Source organism: Anopheles darlingi, chromosome 3 (genome assembly GCF_943734745.1).
Source record: "Anopheles darlingi chromosome 3, idAnoDarlMG_H_01, whole genome shotgun sequence".
Lineage (NCBI taxonomy): Eukaryota > Metazoa > Arthropoda > Insecta > Diptera > Culicidae > Anopheles > Anopheles darlingi.
Window position 1 is genome coordinate 36,865,939 of NC_064875.1, and position 25,000 is coordinate 36,890,938.

A 25,000-nucleotide genomic window follows, 5' to 3' on the forward strand; every position below is an offset into this window, starting at 1 on the left:
ATACATGAGAAAAATTGATGTAATACACGATTATGAATATTAAAATCAACAAAAATTAATGAATGTGGATAATATTACAAAAAACCCTCAAAACGGACCTTTTAAGATAAAAATTTACAGGGAAACTATGGATAAGGACGAGGAAGGAGTCTTGCATAACAATATGCTTACCAGTTGGATTAAGACCACCAGTGTTGGTAGGAATCGCACCTGCCAATCCAAGAGCGGCCAACCCCGCCAGTGGATTTTTTGCGATTCCTGAAACCTAAAATATTCAAGTAAAAACCAAAACTTTAAACGTTATACATTTCCAAAGCTACTGTAGGTTCTAGTAACATAATTCTCTAAATTATAAATTATAAATATAAATTATATGCAGGTATGGCATAGTCATGGTAGTTATGTTAAGTAAGATTACGTCTACACAAAATGTAAAGCACAAATACAATTATAAATAGCTCTAAATAGTTTTTGCTATACATATATATACAGGGAATTTTAACAGGAAAATGTTTTTCTTTATAATACACATAATAATATTATATGAAAGGACGAGCAAGCCACACATTCGTCGTAATCATACAATAAAAATAGCAGGGGCATGATATACGGAAAATGTCAGATCTGTAACATGCTCTTGTTACATTTGTGCCACATCATTAAATGCGATTAAAAAACTTTGCAATTAATGTTATTTCAAAATTGTAAACAATAATTTAAACAAAAAAAATCATGACAATTCGTAACCAAAATTTTCTCATCATGATGAATTAAATTATTGGTAGGTATTTTGATGAATCAAAACCTTTTACACACACGTTTTCGGAAATAATTTGGTTAAATATTCAGTAATTAGTATGAATGTAATTTAGCTGTGTTTAGAAACGCTCATAAATTACTAAAAAGGACACAATTTACAGAGGAGCCAACTTTAGGTGTTTTTTTGATTATAAGCTACTTTCTTGGTTTCATAGGGAATGAACTCTACACAATGAAAATTGTTTTACAACGGCTATCATATTATCTGCCAAAGAAATATTTTAATTGAAGCTCTATTTGAATATAGCAATGCAATTAAGGCAATTGCCCGTGTACTAATAGGAAGGAAATTACAACTAGACTGACACTAAGATAATGTACAACGAACGATTACTACGTAAACCACTTGTCAAGCAAACTTATGTTGTCGGTGTAGTCAATTTGATAGATTTCTATTACAATGGAAGCATTTTTGGATTTAACTAAGATCATAATTACTGCATAATTCGTCTAAACTTAATTTCCCACAGATTATTTCATTTAGAGGTGTTGTATAACGAATACACAACACAAACATTCAAAATTTCGCAATAGGGTATGTTTTCACTTAACAGCTTTGTTAATATTCATTGCAGCTCTTATGATTTTAAATAGTGAAAATACAAATGTTCTTTAAAAATCCTTTTAACGATCGTTTGTCTATAAAAGGAAATGGTAGGTTCTTGGATTAAAGGTAAAAGGGGAGTTTTCCTCGGATTGGGGCATTACTGCCAGGCAACACCAGAACCAATCAAAGACAATTTAACTCACATCAGGTATCGGTTGTAGATGATGTGGAGGTATCGCTCCCTGTAGATGTGTTCCTTTTAGTAATGGATCAGCTAAACCGGAGATGCCCGCATGCAAGCCACCAGAAATGGCTAGTGGGAAAACTGTGCAGGTCTAAACGATCGAGATTCATGAAATAGTTGAATTGAAAAAGAGAAAGAATAGTGATAGAGAAAAGGATAGAGCCGTGGGTAAAGGAATTTGAAAAAGGACACATAGAAACTTGAAGATAGATAAAAACACACGTAAAAATTAACATAACTAAAATTAGTGGGATTCAAAACGAGAAGCACAGCCGAAATCCGACGTAATCAATGAAGAGTAACAATTATAGTTATTCTTCTATCCATCACTTAACGCGTTCTTTTGTATTATACTTCCAAACTTAAGACAGAAATAATAAATTAATTTAAAATTATAAATTAAAATAGTAAAGGAATGTCGGGAAATTAATGTTGCAAAAACAATTGTAACATTGAAAAAAAAAAAAAAATAGCGGATTAAGCAAATGCTTTTTTGGATACAATTAGACATTATAGAAATAGATTAAGCAACCTATATGTGTTTAGAACATTTTGACAAGCAAACAGCATAATGAGAAGATGTAAAGTTTGTGTTCAGAAGAAAATATTAATTTAACATATAAGACGAATCTACATATCTCGTTACAACATATCTGATCAAGACATACCTCTTGAGCTGGTACTGCGTAGTTACCCTGAATTGTGTATGCTTGTCCATTTGCCACTATAACCGGTCCATTTACCTGCGGCTTCGGTCGATATGGAATTGTGGCGCCCTTCGGTGGTGACTGAAAAAAATCGAAATGTACAAAACATTCAATGATCTCTAATAAACATTCCCTTATGTCCGTCCTTTTAAACGTTTAAAAAACTTCCAATGGTTTTAAGTTATACTGTCGCTTAAATTTAAATTATTCGTTTAGTAAATTGGATAGTTTTAGCAACTTTTTAATGATTGAAATGAACTCTAATTTGTCCTTAACGACATTTGTGACAATTAATCGTTGCAATTGTTAATAATGCTGATTAATGCTGCCTATACAGGATTACATTACATTACATTAATTTATTATTTTATCAAACATTACTATAAAGATTGTTACTATAAATTAATTATGCTGGAAAGATGGTAGATACCGTGAACTGAGGTGCGACTATAGGAAATGGAAGAAGTGTATAACGTTTACTAAAAGAACAAAACATTATTATAGTTCATTTGTTTCTGACTAATTCCGTTTGGTCTAACTGCAAAAGTTTTATGATTAAATGTGCCGTTTACCCTAGGACGTATATAACAATATTTAAATTTTACAATATAATTTATATATATGATCCTGTTGCTCTATCTAAGAGAACTAAGCGCGAGATGGCCTTATTCATTCGCCAATATTAAACTGTTTTGCAACTATGTATATATCTGGTGGTTGCATTGCAACACACAAAGCTGCAAAATAATGGTATAAATGTTGAACAAACTCAGTCCTGTAATCCTTAAGAATTGATTGGAAAGATTTCATGTTTAAAATATATTGGTCGGAAACATGGCATTCATTTGATATATGTTTTCGCACTAACGATAGAACAGTGCGTATTACCCGAAACAAGAGTTTAGCACTTACCTCTAGCATGACACAACATATGTGATATATACATTGTGTTATCGATTCTGCCGAACCACTAAGCGTAACAGCGCGCTCCGTTGAATTTGGCAACATTTCACTAGCAACTTGGATTGAGCACCCGGTGATTTCACGAATTTCTTTGATTTTTGAACCACCTTTGCCTACGAAAACAAAGAAAGTATTAACAGAGTTAAAATGAAAATCTGGCAAAAACCCACAATCAGCACTCCCTATTGCTTAGTGTCTTAGTTAGTGTGGTTTTTTCACAGGACCAACATATCAAAAGGAAAATTAAAATATTAAGAGGGTGGCAAGTGGTTGTAATACAATTCTAAAACTAGAACCAAAACTCTAGTGCATAAATCAACCTTAATACCTTATTAAAGTTTTGGTCATGTCAAAGAGAGCGCTAAAATAAGATGCGGCTTGTAAGCGACTATACTGATTGCCATAATGTAACTCTCCGCTCGGCAACCTCGTATCCAAAAATATAATTCAGTTTACTATTTTGTATAAAAAAATTAACTTATCTTGAAATATTTTAAGCGTGTTTCCGGAACGAAAGTAGTTTCAGAGTTACACAAATTTATAAGTAAAAATCTCCTCATTTATGATTATTAATAATTAAAAATTATTTAATAAAAAATCCGTATATTTAGTATAATCATTCTTACCGATCAACGAGCCACATTGACTAGCTGGGACAATCAATCGTATTGGAATTTGTGATTTACCCTGTGCAGTTGTATTGTCTTGAAACTGTGAACACCACTGCAAAGTAAAACGATTTGTTATTTAAAAGATTTACAATTAAAGTTACCAATTCCTTGTAATGATATTTTAATAATTACCTCTTCAAATTTCTTCGTTATAAGTGTGAAAGCTTTATAGATAGCACTTCTTGACCCGGAAACAGTGACAATTCTCTCTGGGCATGAGCAGTCTGATATGTTTATTTTGGCGCCAGACTAAGATTTGGCGATACATAATTTCAATTAAAAAAAAAATGATAAAAATATAAAAGGTACATTCAATGTAAAATGTAATTGCATTTTGTTATAAGATCAAAATAATTAAAATAGTTTTTCATCGAACATTTCATTTAAGAATTATTACTAACCTCTTCCCTGAATCGCTTTACGATTTCTCCCTTTTTTCCGATGATACTTCCGACTTCCTATAAATAAAAAAAAAACAAATTATTTTAGTGTTGCCTGTGAGTTACTTCGACAAAAATAAAATATTGCAAATGCAAATTGCAAATTTCTGATATTTTTACTATCTGTTACAGGAATAAACATGTAAATATCCCGCAATTATTCGCATCTTATAACATCAGCTGTGTATATGTACAACTTAGAATGTATACAAATTGTATAAGTTTTCATATGATCGAAATTTGTATGAAGCTCATGTTAAAATGGTTTCTTGAATTTATTTATTGATGTTGTATGACAATACAACAGAATAAAATCTTAATAAACAGTAACCACGATGCATAATGCATCGTGGTAATGAATGTAATGAGTCATACAGTCATAAAATTAATGCGAATTTTATTATTCGCAAGTTTTAAACATTATTCTTAAAAGTGGAATTTAATTAGAATTCATTAGTCTTTCTAAACAGAAAGATAGCAAAAGACTTAGGCTCAATATTAATTAATATATAAGGAAGCAAGTCTCGCTCAAAACATATATTTTAGCTCTTAGCAAGCGATACTATTTTAATGCCAGACATTCGCTATACATAGTCTACTTTCTCTCTCCCACCATTACTTAGGTAATCGTATAAATTCGTAAATCTAGCTCTTCCTAGAAAATGCATTTCCTGCACAAGCGACGTATCTATCAGTTCTGAAATGTGCAGATTTAGAACATTTCTGATCTTGCATACCATGATGCTGCTTTGTATTTATACTGCACTCACTGCCTTCATCATTCCAAGCACTTATGCCGCTAGAAAAGACGTTTTGTCGCAAAACACGCCAGGTTACATTTTTTTCTCGACAAGTGAAACCAAACAAAAAGCATAGCCATGAACACTGAATAGACGCGACATCACGTAACGTCGTCGCAGGGAGAGCAAAAAGGTAGAACATTGCGAAAAAAAGACTAATTAACGGAATAGTCCCAGAAATTAAATTTAGACCGTACACGTGCCAATCGCACGCATGTGCCCTTTTTCCGTTGTGATTGAAATACCACATTACATGTGCTATGATGCGAATTGGCTAAAATAATCCAAATCGCGACATTTCATCAGCCAGGAAAATTTTAAATGTAACTGTTCATTTTACCTGTTTTAAACCATTTTGCTGGAGTTCATTGCAAATAGGTTTCTGATATAATCTTATTTCCGTGGCAATACCATTTAATTATTATCTTTTGTTGAAAAAAAAAACACAAATCAAACGAATCAAATACTATTGGCAAATAATAGTGAACCATGAAAATATTAAAGCAAAATGAATGATTTTACTGACGAAATGTTATAAATATGTGAAGAAGTGAAAGTATCCAGCGAAAATGCAATAAAACTGCTAAATCAGACTACAAAAAGGATTCTCTATACGACGATCTGGAGGAATCTCCTTTTTTGCAAACTAAGACTAACATATCGGCCTTGAATATTTTTCGATATAACAATGAACACATTTTCTTTGTTACGCTTATGTCTATTCTCTAAGAGCAGAGGGAAGTTGCATCATAAGTATACGAAGCTTTGATAGAAGATGGGATAATGACAGAACCAATTAATTTCTTTCAAGTGGTTGACTAGTTCAAGCAAAGCATAATTAAAACATTTTTCTGCTACTACTACTACTAGTAGTACTACTACTACATACACAAGAACAAAGAGATATATATATAGAAATCATAGCTAAAAGTGAAAATGTTGTGTTTTATAATGATACCCACTCTAAAAATTTCTTATTTCAATCTGCATTAAAAACCAAGATGCTTTAATAATCAGTGCTTTTTCTGTTACCATAGAAAGATATTTCTATCCGGCTTTCCCACACACAGAAACCAGTATACATGTCTGTAAGGCCTGGATCTGTATGGGTTTAATTCGCATGCCTGTATGTAACTAATAAATTTTAACATATATCCTTAAACATTCAGCTAAAATAGACCGTATATAACCTTGCTAACCAAACGGCGTTTTTTAACTAAAAACCTACAATAAATTACTCGCATGTAATCATTGAAACTGTTCATCAATGATTTTTATTAGTATCGCTGCTGAATATTTGCTACATCATATCTGAAAACCCCTTACAAATTCGTTCGAAGGACTCCGAACGTGAGACACAATCCAAATTTCAGCAGGAATTAATAAAAACAAAAGAGGCAGCATGTAGACAGTGTCCCATATAATCTTCAATCTTAAAACACAAAAAATGTTTTTAAAACAAAATCGAGTATTTTGAAACTATTAAAAGCATTCATTATTCGCTAATCATTGGCTAAAAAACCTACCTAACAAATGTTATTATGAAGTTTGTTTGTAAAATTAGCCGTCTTTCAAAATGATAACAGGGCGACGTAGTTGTTAGCAGGGCGATTAGTTAGACCCGAACCAAATCCAGCAAAAATCAAATAGAGAACGTTCTAAATGTATGAAATGATTTTTAAAGCTGGAAACCTTTTTTTTTTCTATTATCAATTAACCATTGTGGTTCAATTCAAGACCTTCATATGACAAAACCTATTTTTAATAGCTTTGTCGAGTAGTTTTTATTTGCACTGTCACACACTTATTTCAGTTGCAATCACTGAACTCATTGATTATTGATTGAATTTGCCTTTTCGTATCGTGTACCAGTTTGTACGTTTTGTAGTTAGATAATGGTGCTGTACAAGCAATAATCACAAGAAATTAAAAATAAACAGAAAATCAATGCACAATATATTTTTTTAATTTAATGGGGTAATTTAGAATGTGATTTTCTGTATGTTAAAAATTGACATGTACGAATGTGGCTATTCTTTTGTTTTGTTTTTGGTGAATCTATCAATAGAATTGTTTCTGTTGCTGAACGAAAATTTATTTTCATTTACCACAAGCCTTAGCACAAAATGACGGGCGATCTTTATGAAATGCACTATATATATATATATATATATATATATATATATATATATATATATATATATATATATATATATATATATATATATATATATCTGCGCTGTATAGATTTAACTTTCTAATACATATGTTATACATATATAACGTGAGAATATTGTTGCTGTTGATGTTGAATTGAATTTTAACCAACTCTTTTCTTCTGCGAAACCTACCTTGCCTTGCATGATGAGTCGAATTGTAAGCGTGACTGCTGGATCATCAGACAAATTGATTTCAGCAATCTTTACTTTACTTTCCTCCATTTTGAAGTTAAATATGATGATGGTGTTGCTTGCTGGATAAGGTTCTAACCGTTTTGCAGTTTTTGATGGCTTGCTTTTCACTTAATATGTTCGTATGAGAATAATTACACTGATTTTTTTCACCGCACAATTAACGGCACTGTTAAATAATAAACAAACAAATATGTGTACATATATATATATATATATATATATATATATATATATATATATATATATATATATATATATATATATATATATATATATATACGTGTGTGTATATATAAGATGTTATTGGTATAGCTACAGCTATAACTCATTGGATGTCATGGTATCAACACAGAACATGTAGACGTAAGAGTTTGCGACAAATTGGACAGTGAAAAGACTTTCGAAGGTGCTTTAAACCGAACGTAGGAATAGACCTTATAGGGAAAACCAATACACTATGTATCGCGCATAACTTATCTATGAATGTATCTGTATATGGGCGTAAAAATGCATGGTATACGTTTTGCTCATTTTTGCAAATGAATTCTTTTAATTTCTATAGGAAACAGTACAATTTTTTGTGTGTCTAGATTATTCTCCACATTTTTTACGGTGTGTCTTTAGTTTGTTTTCCACATTTTTTACTCTAAATTCGACGTGGGAAACCACACTTTTCACGCAACGCGCTTGTATAGAGGATCGATGGTCGGCTACGTTGGTGTTGTTTGGGATGGAACAAGGGGTTTATTCGTCTGGAAGAAAACGGAAAGAAAAGCATGTGTCAAATTACCATGGATCGGGAGTAAAGATCATTAGTAGCATCATTTAGGCAGGTTTCGAAAGGAACCAAATATATTTGTTAATTTTCAATAGAATATATTTACAAATGTTCAGTAAGGAAGAATAAAACATTACTCAAAAATAGAAGTTTATATGTGTAAAACAATATATTTCTAGTGACTGGTAACAAGTGTATGTCAACTTCAACTTCAACTTCATGCCACCAGCTGTTTTCTCACGGCATAGGACTGGTTCAAGTAACAGTAGTCAATATTCTGTGCGTTTACGTATAAGGAATATGTACAGATATTAGGACGTGGCGAAGATGTAAGATTAAAAGAAGCAAACGGTTCCCTTATTTCTGGTTCAGGTGGCGGGCATCAGGTTAATACCGTTACATCAATATGAGGAATCGTATAACATTTATTGTAGTATCATTGTATAATTAAACAGGCTATTTGTTTCCTTATAGCGTTATATGACAGCATCAGAACCAGAATCACATAAACGTGACATGAATTTATTTTGACACAATCTATTCGTTTTTTTGTTTAGAGTAGAATAATTTAACATGTTTTGATATATAGGAAGAGAAAAATATTTTCGAAAGGAAATGTTCTTGTCTCTGTCGCACTACAGAAACATCTGAGTGGACATAAAAAAGAGTGACTGAGTCAAATTTAAATGGGAATGGAAAATAAGAAAATTAGTGTAGTTCTGCATGGATTGCGATAAAGCAAAGCGTATATGATACAAATGTTCTTCCAAACCAATGATTTTCATAGGGAAACAGGACCAAGCATAAGAGAGAAAATCAAGAGCATTTATTACATTCGATGATGATGCTGTCTATAGTCGCTGATCAACGACCGCTCAAATGGGACCATCTGCAACGGCCTATGAAATGTGAGACGTGGTTAATACAATGAGAATAAATCCTCTTATCACGTTACGTTGTGAACGACGCGCGCAAGTAACCATTCACCCCGGCCTCAACTCCACGCCGGAATTTGGTTAAATCGGAGGCTGGTCACTGAAGTTGGGGTTGCAGAAATAGCTAGTAGAAGCAGTAGTGCGCGCCAGACTAGGTTCCTTGCCGCTTAATGCCGGATATGCGGAGATAGAGAAAACTGGCATGGCACGGGATTGGAGCGAAAGCAGAATGTACTGAGCATGGCACAGGAAGCCATAGAAAACGACAGAAATGCGACGCACACTCGCTAGAGTATTGTGACTCCAAGTAATAAAAACACAAGTAGCGAAAAACTTGCTAGGCCACCAATCGCCCAATGTGGCTTCCAAAATCAATACAACATACGGTTTCCCACCATGCTGTTATATCTTGTGTCAACTACGTCAACAGAACATTGATTTTTAGACTTTTAAAAAGAAAAACATGCAACGACTTCCACATTCAACCTGAAAAGGTTGGAGCATCAGGAGATCCTTTTAATTGACTCGTTCGACGATCTTATTTAGCGAAACTCATTGTACATCAAGCATTGGGAAAATAACGGAATACGGCAAACGTGATGCTCGATGACCATCCGATTCCGTAACTGTTATTTTCAAATAGAGCAACTGGTTGTATCGCGCATTCTCCCATTAAAACCGGTCCTCCCGGTCACATTTGTTTTTGCCAACATCAGCAAGAAATGATTGCCATTAAAATAGAAAGAAATTGATCCTTCCGAGAGGATGTTGCCATTAGAACAATTTTATTGTATTATTCTGGTTTTGTGAACATTTCAAAAAAGCACATTTTGGGAAAACAAAAATAAAGTAGACATGACATGATGGTCCATGATACTATTCACTGGCATATAATTATCAAAACCTTTTCATTCACAATAATTATTGAAACTTGTAAATTCTCATATATTTATATATTCATATACATATATACATATATATTTATATACGCACATATAAAGAACTTTTTTTCATTCTCTGAGATTTTTTGTCCTAATTTATCTCATAACAATTTTTGAGAATCAGTTGTGTCATGTGAAAAGATTCAACTTACCGTAATTGAAAAGCATCCTGGTCTTGTTTCACACTACACGGATATCTTGTACATTTATCCCATCATGCAAGGTAATGAGAACTTGCGAGAGGAAAAAGTGGAGCGGAAAATCGTTTTCCTTTTTGTTCTATCCACGCACGGTCACAAAAAATTTTCACACAGAAAAGGGCCCTTTCGGGGGCACGCGCATTATCTGCTGATTACAAGAGTACTGATGCAGGATGATGCGGAACAATATTCCAATGCCGGGACGCCGCCATAACGGGAGAATAATATTTCGGTGACTTGTTTTCTCAATGTTCGCCCGTTTCTGATGATTCTCTCTGCCGTGTGAGTTCAATCATCGATATTAAAGTCCGGAAGCTCCGGAAGGGAGAATTTTCATAAAAAGACACAAAATGCCCCGCCTGCGTTGCTCACATTATCTAAGAAACTTCAACGAACATAAAACTCGTCTGATTAAGCCGGTCTTTCACTCGCGCCAAACGTAGAACGGTTTCGAGATTTTTGGCAAAACGCCTTGCAAAGCATTTAAGCGGATGGAAAACCCCCAAATCGGCAAACTGGGACTCTCGTGCAACACTATTTCCCGGAATCAATGAAACACGATTATACCCGCAGAAGCGCAATAGGGGATGAAGATTACTTGAAGTATCGCGTTGAAAACTACAATTTTTCAGTTTTTCGGCAGAAAGCGTGTGCAGCTCAAAACAAAGATAACATTAAAGTGTGGTGGTGGCGGCCATCTTTTTTTTCGGCGTACCCAACCAACAGACAGCAGGATGCTGTTAGCTGTCAGTTATCCCTGCCAACAAAAACCCCTTAATAATCCCTAAATAGTGAGGCTTATTGAGGGGTCTAAATTTTGCGTGTGCAAGAGAGAGGTAGGACGAAAATGGGTCTACCGAAAGAGGGAGACAGCAATAACTGGCAGCAGACAGCATTTGCTGTCTGTTGGTAGGGCAATAACTGACAGCCAGACAGTATCTGCAGTCTGGCCAATTCAAATAATTTTAGCGGTTATCCATTTCAAAATTTTGCCGTTAGATAACCGATAGAATGAGCCGAACACAGAAATACATGTGGAAAGTGGAGGAGGTGTAGGGAGAGAGTGAGTACCTACCTAGTACATCGCTTGTACCTCCCCCCGTCCCTGCCAGATAGATAAAAAGATGATTTAGACATAATAATTGTCCCAAAAACATACACACCTATTCAGTTAAATATCTTAAAAAATACACTATAAACGTTGGTAAAAAACCAAAACATACACCTCAACCGATTCAAATAATTTTAGCGGTTATACATTTCAAAATTTTGCCGTTAGATAACCATAGAATGAGCCGGACACAGAAATACATGTGGAAAGTGGAGGAGGGGTGGGGAGGGAGCGAGTACATACCAAGTACATCGCTTATACCTTCCCCCGTCCCTTCCATATAGATAAAAAAATGATTTAGACATAATAATTATCCCAAAAACATGCACACCTTTTCAGTTAAATATCTTTAAAAAATACGTTATAAACGTTAAATAGTGCTATTAGAGAAGGGGGTAGGGAGAAGCCATTACATTTTCACTGTCGAAAGATAGTATTTGGGTAGTTTTTCGCACCATCAATTGATTTAATCTCATATTTAAGGTTCTTGTTCATTCCACTGGTTATTTAACGGTCAAATTTTGAAATGTTCGGCCCCTAAATGTATGCAATTAGAATCGGTTAGCCTACCGAATCGGTTGAGGTGTATATATTGTTTTTTTACCTAAACGTTAAATAGTGCTATACAGAAGAGGGGAGGGAGAAGCCATTATATTTTCAATGTCAAAAGATAATATTTGGGTAGTTTTTCGCACCAAAAATTGATTTAATCTCATGTTTAAGGTTCTTGTTCATTACACTGGCTATTTAACGGTCAAATTTTGAAATGTTTGGCCCCTAAATGTATGCAATTAGAACCGAAAAGCCTACCGAATCGGTTGAGGTGTATATATTGGTTTTTTACTTTGGGTAGTTTTTCGCACCATAAATTGATTTAATCTCATGTTTAAGGTTCTTGTTCATTCCACATTTTGAAATGTTTGGCCCCTGAATATATGCAATTAGAACCGAAAAGCCTACCGAATCGGTTGAGGTGTATATATTGGTTTTTTACTTTGGGTAGTTTTTCGCACCATAAATTGATTTAATCTCATGTTTAAGGTTCTTGTTCATTACACTGGCTATTTAACGGTCAAATTTTGAAATGTTTGGCCCCTAAATGTATGCAATTAGAACCGAAAAGCCTACCGAATCGGTTGAGGTGTATATATTGGTTTTTTACTTTGGGTAGTTTTTCGCACCATAAATTGATTTAATCTCATGTTTAAGGTTCTTGTTCATTCCACATTTTGAAATGTTTGGCCCCTGAATATATGCAATTAGAACCGAAAAGCCTACCGAATCGGTTGAGGTGTATATATTGGTTTTTTACTTTGGGTAGTTTTTCGCACCATAAATTGATTTAATCTCATGTTTAAGGTTCTTGTTCATTCCACATTTTGAAATGTTTGGCCCCTGAATATATGCAATTAGAACCGAAAAGCCTACCGAATCGGTTGAGGTGTATATATTTGTTTTTTACCCGTGACTGATTTTAACTCCCACCAATATGTTTAGGGAGGCCAATTCGATGATACCCTCACCCCAACTATCACAAGCTTCTACAACAATCAGGGTTGCGGTGTGTTCAGCTCAGCATTCCAAACCTGCTACAGCCTTAAAAAGCCTTGCTATATTTTTATTGCAGAGTTCGCTACTAACTTTTTCAAAAGCAAAAGACCTTCTGGCCACTGGGTCATCTCGCAGATAGCCACTACTCTGTTTATGCACCGAAGTCACAGAAGCCCTTCAAGAATTGGGATTTTTTTTTGTCAAACAGACAGTGAAGTTCTTAAGCTCAGAGCAAGGGATCTCGCTTGTTTGGGTCCTCTCTCATTGTGGCATCGCGGGCAACGAGATGGCCAAATGGGCAAGCAAGGCGCGTAGCATACGGGAAGTTCTGGCGGCACTTATGCCGCCCTTCTGAAAATGAGGAACTTCTGAAAATAATTTGATCAGTGGTTCTTCTACTGTTCACCAGTAGAAAATTGCAGCGGGGTAGACCTGTAAGGTTGTTCATCGGGCTACCAAAAAGCTATAAGAAGCAGTCTGCGCAGGCCCAAAAGGTCTGGCAAAGTCTGGTGATAGCTGGCTAGGGATCGCAAAGCCGATGCGCAGCATGCAGGGTACCTAAGCACTTGTGCCACTAGCTCCAAAGCTAATTTTGATCGTATCCTAATATAAGATCGTGTCCTAATATACGATACTGACTTAGATCGACAGGAAGTGCCTTTTACAGCAGGTGCACCCAAAGGCTTTTCTAGGGCAAACACTCTGGAACGTGATGTTTTATGGGGTCCTGCGGCTGAGGCTGCCAGTCGGGACTTTGGTCGTTGGCTTTGCCGATGATATGGTCCTGACGGTCAGTGGCCAGAGCCTGAATGAGGTGATTGTTAATGCGGAGCGATCTATCGAAGCGGTGGAAACGTGGATGGCCGGGGTTGGACTGGACGTTGCTCACCACAAAACCGAAATGATCCTTGTTAGCAACCTGCAGGAAGTCCAAGTGGCATCGATCACGATTGGTAGTCACGTGGTTCACTCTCAGGAAGCGATCAGGTATCTCGGCGTGATGGTCGACTACAGGCTTAGCTTCGGAAGCCATGTAGAATACACCACCAGTAAGTCGAAGAAGGCCCTCCACGCGCTTTCGAGCATAATGTGCAGGACCTCGGGCCTGAGTAGTAGCAAGAGGAGACTGCTTGCAGGTGTGATATCATCCGTATTGCGCTACGCGGGTCCTGCATGGGCTAGGGCGCTGACGATAAAAAGCATCCTGGTTTTGCCCTGGTGGACCAAGTCCACCGACTCACTGCGATTCGGGTGGCAGGGTCCTTCAGCACCGTGTCATTGGCGGCCGTGTGTGTGATAACCGGCATGATCCCATTTGGGATCCTCGTCGAGGAGGCGCAGGACGATGGAGCACTGGCAGCGTGAGTGGGAGAATGATGCGCCCGGACGTTGGACGCACCGTCTGATCACGATCATCGAATGCTAGACATCGCGCGGTTACGGGAAGTTAAACTACCATCTAACCCAGTTTCTCACGGGACATGGTTATTTCTGGGAATATCTCCACCGTACAGGGCGAGCCTCCTCGCCACTGTGCCCTGCTTGCGTGGAGGTTGTGGAGTCTCCGGAGCACGTCATTTTCCACTGCCCCAGGTACGACGAAGCCAGGGCCAAACTACGGGGGATCTCAAGGGAGGAGGTCCGACCGGAGAATATCGTGGCGCTGATGTGCGGAAGCCAGGAGGAGTTTGATGCGGTAAGTGGGTGCGTGGGTCATGTCATGACGCGACTGTGCTTGGAATGGCGGGAATTCCAAAGACACCAGGCTGTCAACGACCACAACTTAGTACCACGAGGGTAGGACGATGATTGTTCCTAGGACGACCATCAGGGACACTCGGCAACCCGCGCCGATCTTGAGGCCCTATGGGGAGAGGGGATAGGCCTAGGCCGAAGCCGCTCTTTAAAGTACCTTGGTACAAACGACTTAAGTTGGGAGGGAAACCTGGGATCGGGAATGATGAAGTAGGTGGTTTGGATCATCATTCCAAAGAAGTCGATTTAGACGGTTGTTTCTTGGTGCAAGTGCCTTGGCACTGCTTCTCCTTTGTGTGTAATCTCGAAAGAGGAAAGCCGTGAAGGGGAGGTAACAGGAACCAAGCGAGTAGTTTAGTGGGTGGGAGTCCCACACTGTTCCTAGTGTCTTTGCCCAGATTCGTACATAATGTATTCCACTATGCTTGTAAAATAAAAAAAAACACGCCAAAAGGTGTTACAATTTAAAAATCTTTGTATATTTTTCAGACATATCAAAAATGTTTAAGGTATCTTGACGAGTATGATCAAAGCTAGCCTGTTCAACGGTATACGATTTTTTGAGACAAGTTTTAAATCATTTAAATCAAACATCGGTAATGTTTGTAAAAAACATAACAGTGATTTTTTAAAGGATTTCTCACTGTCGATAAGAAGCCGAGGTAGGTTCATGAGGCAATGTAAATTGATTCATCGGTACCGAAGAAACGTAAGAAAACTAAGCGCTAAAAGCCTGTCTAATTGAATTTCCTTTTCACCGATTCAGCGTAAATTGATTCGATCATGCAACCTACAAACATTGTCCTAGACAATATGATGTGTCAATTTTTTAAGGAGACAATGTATTTATAGCAACGCTAGACAAGGCAATGGACGTCACCATAAATTATTAACCCCTCATTTTGTTAATGATATTTTGCGTACAATGCACGAATTATACAAGCACCGACCAGCATTTTTAAACAAATAATACAAACATATTTGCAAATCCCAACGATTAGAGCTTTGGTTTAGAGACTACAGTTTTCATTTTTCTTATTCGTTTATTACGGTCCTATCCAGTATTCTCATTTACCGGCTATGTGAAGCTATTGTATTCCGTACGCTGATCAGTTTTATGTATGTTACTGATTTTGTTTAGAATTAGGACATATGAATTAGGACAATGATAATAAATGTAGAATTAGCGTTGTTAGGTTAATCAGTAACTCTCCGTGGTTGGGGTTCCATTTTTTACTTTAATAAAAGAGTAAATACTGGGCAACAATACTTTAATTTTACCGGATGTTCATCATGATGTAAAAGCTCATGTTCGTGTAAAAAAGATCTAAACACGGGTTTTTAAAAAATAAGCGTTAGGCTTATTAGAAGATATCGTAGTGTTTTGCTATTAAAAGGACCACTATAAGATTCATTAAAATATTTAGTTAGAATACAGCACATGACTTTTTATATTGATGTAAGACCGTATGTTTATACAGAAAAATATTGCTATACTGATACTGGGAAAGGAAATATCATTCTACACTCTTTGTATGTGCACTGAACGTACCCGTTCAGTATTTCTTACCACCAAACACGGAATGAATGCATATGCTACTAGTACAAAGCCTTTCCAGCAAAATGTATGACACCATTCCACCCAATTGCCCCTTCCCAGATTTTCCGATTTCCATATTCTGCGAGAAAGTTGTGGGTGAGTACTATGTTGAAGCAGAGACTGTATCAAATGAAACATCGTGCTAAAGGCTACCAGAATCCTGTTATTGCGCTTTGCTGACATATTATCCTTGTTGATGTTGCTCCCCGTTTATGCTTGTGCAACTTACACTCCTAGGTACACTAGAATAGTAGTGGTCAAAGTAAGAGGGATGAAAAGATACTTTGAGTTATGAAGGTACCATGTAGATTGAATGGAAGGCAGACGTCGTCTGTTGAATCCAAATTAAAACGTTCATTTAAAACAACAAAAACAAAACCTAGGTTATGCGACAACACATGTGTGATTTTAGACATTTTTTTTATGCACAACTTCTTTTGAAGGATCATCATGTTTGCGCAAAAAATCCTAAGCCTGAATATTGCAGGATGTAAAAAAATATGACGGTCATTAAAATATGATACGAAATAATTTTATTTATAAAAATGTCCTGCCCACTTAGAAGCAAGATTCTACTGTTCTGGATGATTATATTTTAAATAAATTGTGAAGTTTTATAAAAAAATTATAACGACATATTATTTGTTAGTAGAATTGTTGAACGAATAAATCTTCGAATCAAATAGATTAGTGATTTGGCTGCTACGTTTCCATCAATGTAAGTCAGCTTTGATATACAAATTACAAATACAAATTATAAGATAATTATCAGCAGTACCTTTTAACTGACATACATCCGAAACAAGGGAATCAAAATTTTTAGTTAATTATAATTAGTTTTTTTGCATTCATTGGGGGTGGAACCAGAAGTTTATCATTTTTATTTCGGAATTATGTATCCGAACTGGTTCCCTTATTGTCGGCCCCTAGGAGGTTTACAAGCTTGTTTGCTTCCCAAGAGCCGAGGGGCACATAATTAATGATAATTAGCAACTAACTTAAACTTTATACGAAATGCTCAGATAAACTTTTGCTGTGAGTAGCACACCGAGTATACTTCTTTTGCATGTAAGATTACTATTCATTGTACGCATGTATGATTACTATATAGTATTTGCATGTATGATTACTAAATAGTACGAATTCCATATGTAAAAGTGGATATCAAAATGGACGAATAAAACGATTCATCTAGTTGAACATGCTCGCTGCAAGTTAATTTTGCGTAGCCCTTATTCGGAGATTAGGTTATTCTACAATCATGTCGCAAATATAACGTAAAGTATACCGGTTTTAACTTAATAATACTATCAGTTTTGTATTTTTCTTAGCTTTTCTTCAGAATTTGAACATTGCATAGGAACACGTATGTAGACCATAAGTGTCTCTGCTTGAAGTCTTTGCTCGCTTTTATATCATTAAAAGGTTTCTTTTGTAACTATCGTGTATGGTAGACTCTAAACCTGTGTAATGCGTAGGATGCTGCTAAGGATATACGATAAAATTAGCGATTATCGTTTCCTTACGAACTTTTTCTTGGAACGAATTCGCTTCGTTTTTTCCTCGGTACACAGCAATACGAACGGATGACAGAAAAGGCAGAAGTAAACCATCTGTAACTATGTAATACATAAAAAAAGCACACAAAAAAATAGCTTGCCAAATATGCACACTCTAATTATACGGCTTGCTCATTCTCATATCATTCTTAAAACATCTTAGATTTGGGTGTAACTTTTGCTTTGTGATGAATATGTAAGGTGGTTTAAACAATGTCACTCTCAAATGTATAGTCGGCGTGCAAGTGTGCCCACTACGAGATATGTCAAGCGATGAATAAAGTAGCAATTATATTTGACTTTCGTGCATTATAGTCTATCAACCGAATGACGCTCTAAACCATTGATAGCATCTTCAAAATGAAGTGGTCACGTAGCAACTTTCACAGTTAAGTAACTTTTGTCATATGGCAACATCGTTCTTTGAAGCACATTTTCAGCCGAGTTTAATAAAAGCAACATGGATCTGAAAGAACGTTTCTCCCATGAAGCGGATCATCTCAACGGTGCATCGTAATGCAATTTTCATTGAATCACGTTTGAACACGGTTATCGTAGCTGTGTAGTTTTGACAATTGGAACGGATTACAAAAACTTCCTAGTATAGATAAAAAAAACTTCAAATTCATGCGTGTTATTATGTATGCGCCTTATTTACTCTTTTAAAAGATGAAAATTTTCTCAATCATGTAGGGTGGGGGGAGGGGGGGGGGTGTTGCATTGCTGAGAATATTTTTATGTTTTAGCATATATACGTAGTTTGTTTAAAACAATGTAATATCAATTAAGACTTGTAAATAATATTCACCTTGGCGTATAAGGGTGAAAGTTGTAGTTCTTATGGACAGCACCTTGTCTACACATGAAACAGTCTTATTCCCATCGGCATAAATCCATACGAATGTAAAGCATTCACTTAGTATTTACTTGACAGCTTTTTACTTAACATCACCAATGTTCGTTGTTTCGTAACACTTTTGCCCATATTATCTATATTAACTTTTTTAAAGCCACTCGTGGGCAGTACACACACAAAAGGCAGAACACGCTTTTACTCACTTTTACATTTTTTTATATGCACAAACACACACCTACATACGTACACACACAGACTTACCCTTGAATCTGTACGCAATCCGCCGATGAGTTTCAAAATGCGAATGCTTTTTCTTATGTACTAGGTGTTCAAAACGATTATTTTATACAATTTCAAAGATATGTTTTGAAACTTTGTGTCTGTGCAATAACATGAAACAACTATTCACGTGAAACGTACGAAAAATTAAGAATGATTGGGACACCTACGGCAACTATAGCGATTCGTCTTTTTGAAAATGCTGGGATGAAAAAAACGAGAGGATTTTTCGGAAAAGATGTGGATGTGTATGGTGGCGGGATGAGAAAATTGATTGAAAGCGTTCAGCGCGCGCGGCCGTACGGGTCAAAACTACACAGAAGACTGATATACACAGCTTCATGGGAGTGAATTCGCATCTCAGTTTTATCCTGCAAAAGCTACTCTACGGTTACCATACAAGTAACCGCCCGTTACCAGTAGCCGTGCGCCTCCATCGCATCGCTGTTACTCTCTCGACACATGAGCGTACCACTTTTCATCTCACTTGTTAGCTCTTACTTTCTCTCGGATTACTTGGTTCGTTAGATTGCACGGAAGAGCGTACATCGTCCATTGCAACTCAAGCACTGTTTGCAGCATCCCTTAGCTGGTACACTATGCTGCTTATTAACTTTAGTTCAAGGCACATACAATGCGTCTAGATGAAGTAGTTATGTCAGTCAGCGTCTCGTTCACTGGCGTATTTTTACATGGAACTCATACATATGAAAATCATCGTGCAAAAGAAGCATTGAGAATTCCATCAACTTCGATGAATGCACCAACAGAATATTAGGATATCTAAGCACCACAATGCAGTTTTCTTCTTACAGAAAAAAGATACCTGATGGAAGAGTATTTGTGCTTAGGGGAACGATGAACACTCTCAAACTCTCTTCCTGTTTCTAAGTAAAGGAGATGAGGGGCGTGCAGAATTTTACAGGTGTTTGTGCAAGGAGAACGTACAGCTGTAATTTACAACAATACAAGCACAGACACATATAGGAGATTACAGATACTACCTTTCATATCAATCGATGCTTGCATGTTTCTATTAAGGCAGAGCTTCTATTAATGCAGAGATATATTTAATATTTCAATCAATTACATCAGAAGCAGTCTCAGAATGTTTTTCCAAATTGTAAAATTTGGTGAGCAGTGTACACTATGAGCAAAACTGTATGCAAAATTTACAGTTATATTTGCATTACCTTATAAGAATTATTACAAATCATAAAATCTTCTTTGTAATCATAATGTATTAAATTATGACTAACACTAAGATTAAATTGAAGATTATAAAATGGTGGAACATTAAAAACTACATTCATGGTATCCAATCTAGATAGTTGCATCGGCAAAAATGTCCTTTTTCGGTACCACCATAGCTTTCTGCTGGATCATCGGAAATATAAAAATCAATATTCTTTTGTTAGATTACAAGTATTTCTAGGTAGCCTCGTCTATTTCTATCTACAAAAAAACAGTATCTACAATTTTTATGAGAACTCGACGGGGCTACCTGGCAAATAGTATAATTTGCACATAATTATTTGGCAAAAAGTATAATTAACAGTTTTGCATCGATTGATCTTAAAATTTTAAATAATATTTTTGGAAGGAAAAGCATTCGTTAAAAATTTAAGAAATAAACGTGAACTGTTATTTGACAACTTGTGAAATTTTATTTCCAAAGAGATTAGAACAATTTGAGCCTGACAGAAAGTTTCTTTCTTTTGATCATCGATTTTAACCACGTTTATCAATTGATTGATTATTGATTGATCGTATTGTTATTGTTGTATTTTTGACATCCCACACTATCTATTTATATTCAGTACAGTTCACTGCGCCGCTGCGGTGGAGGGACACACTGCAGGAGTTAGAGAAGGAGATTTACACGCTTCACGTTTATTGTCAGCTTCAGCAGCTTTGGCAACAGCTACGTTTGAAATTCGAATAGGAAAATTAAGACTTGTTGACGAAAATAAAACTGAAAGATGAACGGTTGCATTATGTCTAAAAACAGTGAATCATTCTTATAAAAGTTCTCGGAATATTTAAATATTATGAACAAATGCATGTTAGAATGGTCAATGATGTATAAGAAGAATATCAATGTGATGTAACAACGTTTTTATTGCAAGTATAAGGTGGTAGTTGCCTGATAAATGTTTCCATGAATATAGTTTTAATATCAGGGAGCATGATTTTATGCTCCAAATATTGATATCAAAGCGAAGTTTTCTAGATACCTGAGCATTACTGACGCCATTAATCCGGTTACGTCTATGTTCGGATATGCTTGTGAAGTTGGTAGCTCGTTCTCTCCCTCTTTTTGAAGCGGAAGCTTATGAACCATGTAAAGGTATCCCTATTAGTACCACCTGAATGAATCTTATTTATAAATACTTCTATGATGATTCACTGATGACTATTGGAGTTATGGCTTTTTTCAGTACCAGGTTTTCTCATTTTTTCCAGGATATAATGCTTTTACTATTACTAGGCATAATGGCGTTACTATCGTATAGATTAGCACACAATATATACATTTTTTAACATAAATAAGGACGGACAAGCCGTACGTTTAACACAATATATACATAATGTATAAAAAAAGTCTACTAAATGTAATGTTACGTGTAGCTAAAACTAGAAAACTAAACATATAATAGTTAACATACTTTTTAGGCTGCAAAGTACAATCTATGAGAAGCCCAATACAAATAAAACTATCTTTGACTATAGATGAAAAAATAGTGACTTGAGGTACTTTCTGCGTCTTTGTGAAGTAATCACACATATCGAAGCGAGTACACAAATTTCCTCTTTCACTTTAATTATCTCATATTTTATTTATACCTTAATTAAAATCCTGTGTTTTGGTAAGCGTGGCCTGTGGTATACTAAATGTCAGAATCTACTGTACAATATCAGAGCGAACACGTTTTTTTGCGCAAGAAACATGTAAAGCAAGAAGGATGTCTTAGCTCATTATTCGTGTTGTGACACGCTTTCGTCGGGCTCGGGTGTATGAAACATGTCAGTACATGGTGGAGAAATGAAGAATAAAATTAAAAGCATTACAAAACACTTACAGGTTCAGGATTTAGCTTGACAAGCATACTGCATTATGTTGATGTTGTTATCAAAGTATTATAAACCAAACAGCTTATGAATGGTTAAATACGATAAATTAAATTTGAATCTGCAATTATTTATAAACAATTTTGAACCAATTCATTCACAATAAGAAATACTAGTTTATAGCTAACTTCCTGCATTCATGGGTTTTGCCGCGGTAGACAACTAGACTAATTTTCATTGATGTGATACTTTTGTATTTTTTTACTTTTTTACTTTTGTAATATTTTACATTATAACTTAAATAACATCATCAACCTTCAACATTTCAATAGGATCGAATCAGTAACACCCTGAACACTGATTTTGAAAACGTTGCCCTATTGGTTTCCGACAGATAGCTTTAAAATTGCGAGATGCACTAAGCAATGTATTCCGCCCGGTTTTTTAATGAGCTTATTTTATTTCGATTAAACCCAATTTTTTGCACAGCATTGTTAAACGCATAAAACATTTAAAATAAAATGTAAAAAATAAATGATAAAAACTGCAGTACGTTAACCCTTTCCCGCGGTAGTATAGTTGCGATCTTCGAATGTGGTAAAAAGCGGACGTACTACAAATCATTTCTTGTTTTTTTGTTCTTGATAAGGTAAGGCAAATAACATTGATTATTTTAACAGTATTCCATGTGCGATGAAAATTGAATTTCATGCCTCGAGAAAACCGTTAACAACACATCATAAAGACTACACACTAGACCATACTTTCCACAATCCTATTTCTATTAACGAAGAGTGTGTTACACATCGTTCGTGAAGTGTTACAACAGTGTAGACGGCTGACAAACTAGTATGTCTCGACTTGTTTGTTTTCTCTAAGACAACTTCTGGAACACATGACATTTACTTAACAATAAAAGAAGAAAGAGAGAGAAAGAGAGAGAAGGAGAGTAAGAGAAAGAGAGAGAGAGAGAGAGAGAGAGAGAGAGAAAGAAAGAGAGAGAAAGAGAGAGAGAGAGAGAGAGAGAGAGAGAGAGAGATAGAAAATTTGAGCGCAAAATTCTCACAAGAGCGGAATAAAATGTGAGCACCGGTACGTACATTTTCTCCTGATAATTTAAGTAGAGGAAGACCTATTTTCCATCGTTCTGATTGTACTCGTCAGTTTATCGTCGTACTACATTACATGCAGCACCCTCTGCAAGCACGATAGAACAGTTTTTCAAGCTTCAAATAATTCTAGGGATAGGAATTACGTTTGCAACTGTGCCACAAGATGCACCTATCCGAATTAGTAAAGTTCAATATTGTTTCTAAATGTTTACCTGTTGTATAATACAATCAAAGTGCCGTTCTACAAATATCAGCCTATGGTATAGCACAGAAAGCAATAGTGGATTAGTATTTTGTTTAGTGCACAGTGAAGCAAGAAAATGGAAGGACAAATAGTGATATAGTTCTGTTTATGGTAGTGTCGTTTAGTATACATGTGCAATTAATAGACCTGAAACAATCTTAAAGAATCTGAAACGAAGCCATTGTGTATGTGGGTTGATGATCTTTAGCTCAATACACACTGGCTTTATTGAGTTTAAGATCTTTATCTTCATAGCTTCACGCCTGTATTTTCATAATTCAATCGATTTATGTAATAGCCAGCGGTATTGTATGATGCATAGTGATAAGGAGGGCTGTAATTCGCTTCCTCGATTTACTTATTCTATTGACAATGAAATAAGCAAAGCGGGATGCTATGGGTATTTTTGTTTTGTAACTTTGTGGAACTATCACACAGTAAACATTTGTGATTATAAAAAAAAGCGCAAAGTTTCTATATGGAACCCAAATTTCTTCGTTGCTTCCAACAGTAATGTTACATGCAAAATGATTTAGTTTATCTTCAAGGAACCTTCAAGATTATAACTATCTGCTTAATATTGTATAATGCTGTTTTAAGTAACATTAAGCGATTGATCAATGAAAGAATCGAACCTTCTTGAGCCTTATTCTTTGCTCTGCGGTATGTCTACATACGCAATATATTGCACTCAATGCAACATTTCTAGCAGGCTATAATACAGATAATATGCTTCCCTTAAAACTCTCTCCATGAGAGCAGCAATATCATCTGCACAGGTTTGAGCATGTGCAGAACAACGCCGAACGAAAACTATCTCTCGTATCACGAGAGGTTCTCAGTAAGAGATGGATCAATGAGAACCATTTAGCGTACCGGTACACCGATATTCCAAAAAAAATATAGTTGTTTGGGAACGAACCGGAAGGTTTTAATTTTTCAACTATTGCATTCATTTGATATACATAATGATTGGAATTCCCATCATCAAGTATAATTTTGATCTGGGGAATGAAAAGGGAATCCTTTGAGTCCCTTTAACTGCATATTTACAAATATTTTTTTATTTTTGCTAAACTAATGTAAAGCCTAATTCCTTGTTACGATGTTCAAAACCATGTTTAGTATGTAATGCGATACATAGTTAAAAGTTATGGATTAGTAACTTCGAAGTCGAAACCATACTTCCCCCTTCCAGGCTGGCTTCCGTGGAGGGTAGGTCCATGTTACTAGTAGGGGTGTCTAGAGGTGGCTTCGTCGAAATATGTCGCCGTCCGCTGTATCAAATGAATACGGCAGATATCGGAGTTCTGGTGATGCTCACATGTCTCTTCTCGTAGGATTTTTTAAGATTATCTTTAGACAAATCCGTCCTTCTCATACCTCTGTAGGAGTAAGAGGT

At 35.8% G+C, this 25,000-nt stretch overlaps 2 protein-coding genes across 22 annotated transcripts in view; one reads left to right on the top strand and one right to left on the bottom strand.

The window, feature by feature from the left end:
- LOC125955119 (poly(rC)-binding protein 3) overlaps positions 1 to 19,474 on the bottom strand; it is a 37,569-nt gene extending 18,095 nt beyond the window's left edge. For 4 of the 14 annotated variants that reach the window (XM_049685988.1, XM_049685989.1, XM_049685985.1 and 1 more), the window contains exons 1-9: positions 11,027 to 11,146; positions 7,543 to 7,771; positions 4,353 to 4,409; positions 4,084 to 4,200; positions 3,907 to 4,003; positions 3,230 to 3,393; positions 2,279 to 2,398; positions 1,570 to 1,701; positions 172 to 265 (exon numbers count right to left, since the gene is read on the bottom strand). In XM_049685988.1, the coding sequence (XP_049541945.1) occupies positions 172 to 265; positions 1,570 to 1,701; positions 2,279 to 2,398; positions 3,230 to 3,393; positions 3,907 to 4,003; positions 4,084 to 4,200; positions 4,353 to 4,409; positions 7,543 to 7,632 (871 nt within the window). In that variant the 5' untranslated portion in view covers positions 7,633 to 7,771; positions 11,027 to 11,146. The other 10 variants (XM_049685987.1, XM_049685986.1, XM_049685977.1 and 7 more) reach the window with 9 other exon arrangements.
- A 3,941-nt stretch (positions 19,475 to 23,415) lies between these two features.
- Positions 23,416 to 25,000, top strand: part of LOC125955121 (uncharacterized) — an 8,536-nt gene continuing 6,951 nt past the window's right edge. For 5 of the 8 annotated variants that reach the window (XR_007469082.1, XM_049685997.1, XM_049685998.1 and 2 more), the window contains exon 1: positions 23,444 to 23,614. The gene's annotated coding sequence lies outside the window, so the exon portion shown is untranslated. Of the gene's footprint in view, positions 23,710 to 23,795; positions 23,890 to 25,000 lie in introns of those variants that run through there. The other 3 variants (XM_049685993.1, XM_049685992.1, XM_049685994.1) reach the window with 3 other exon arrangements.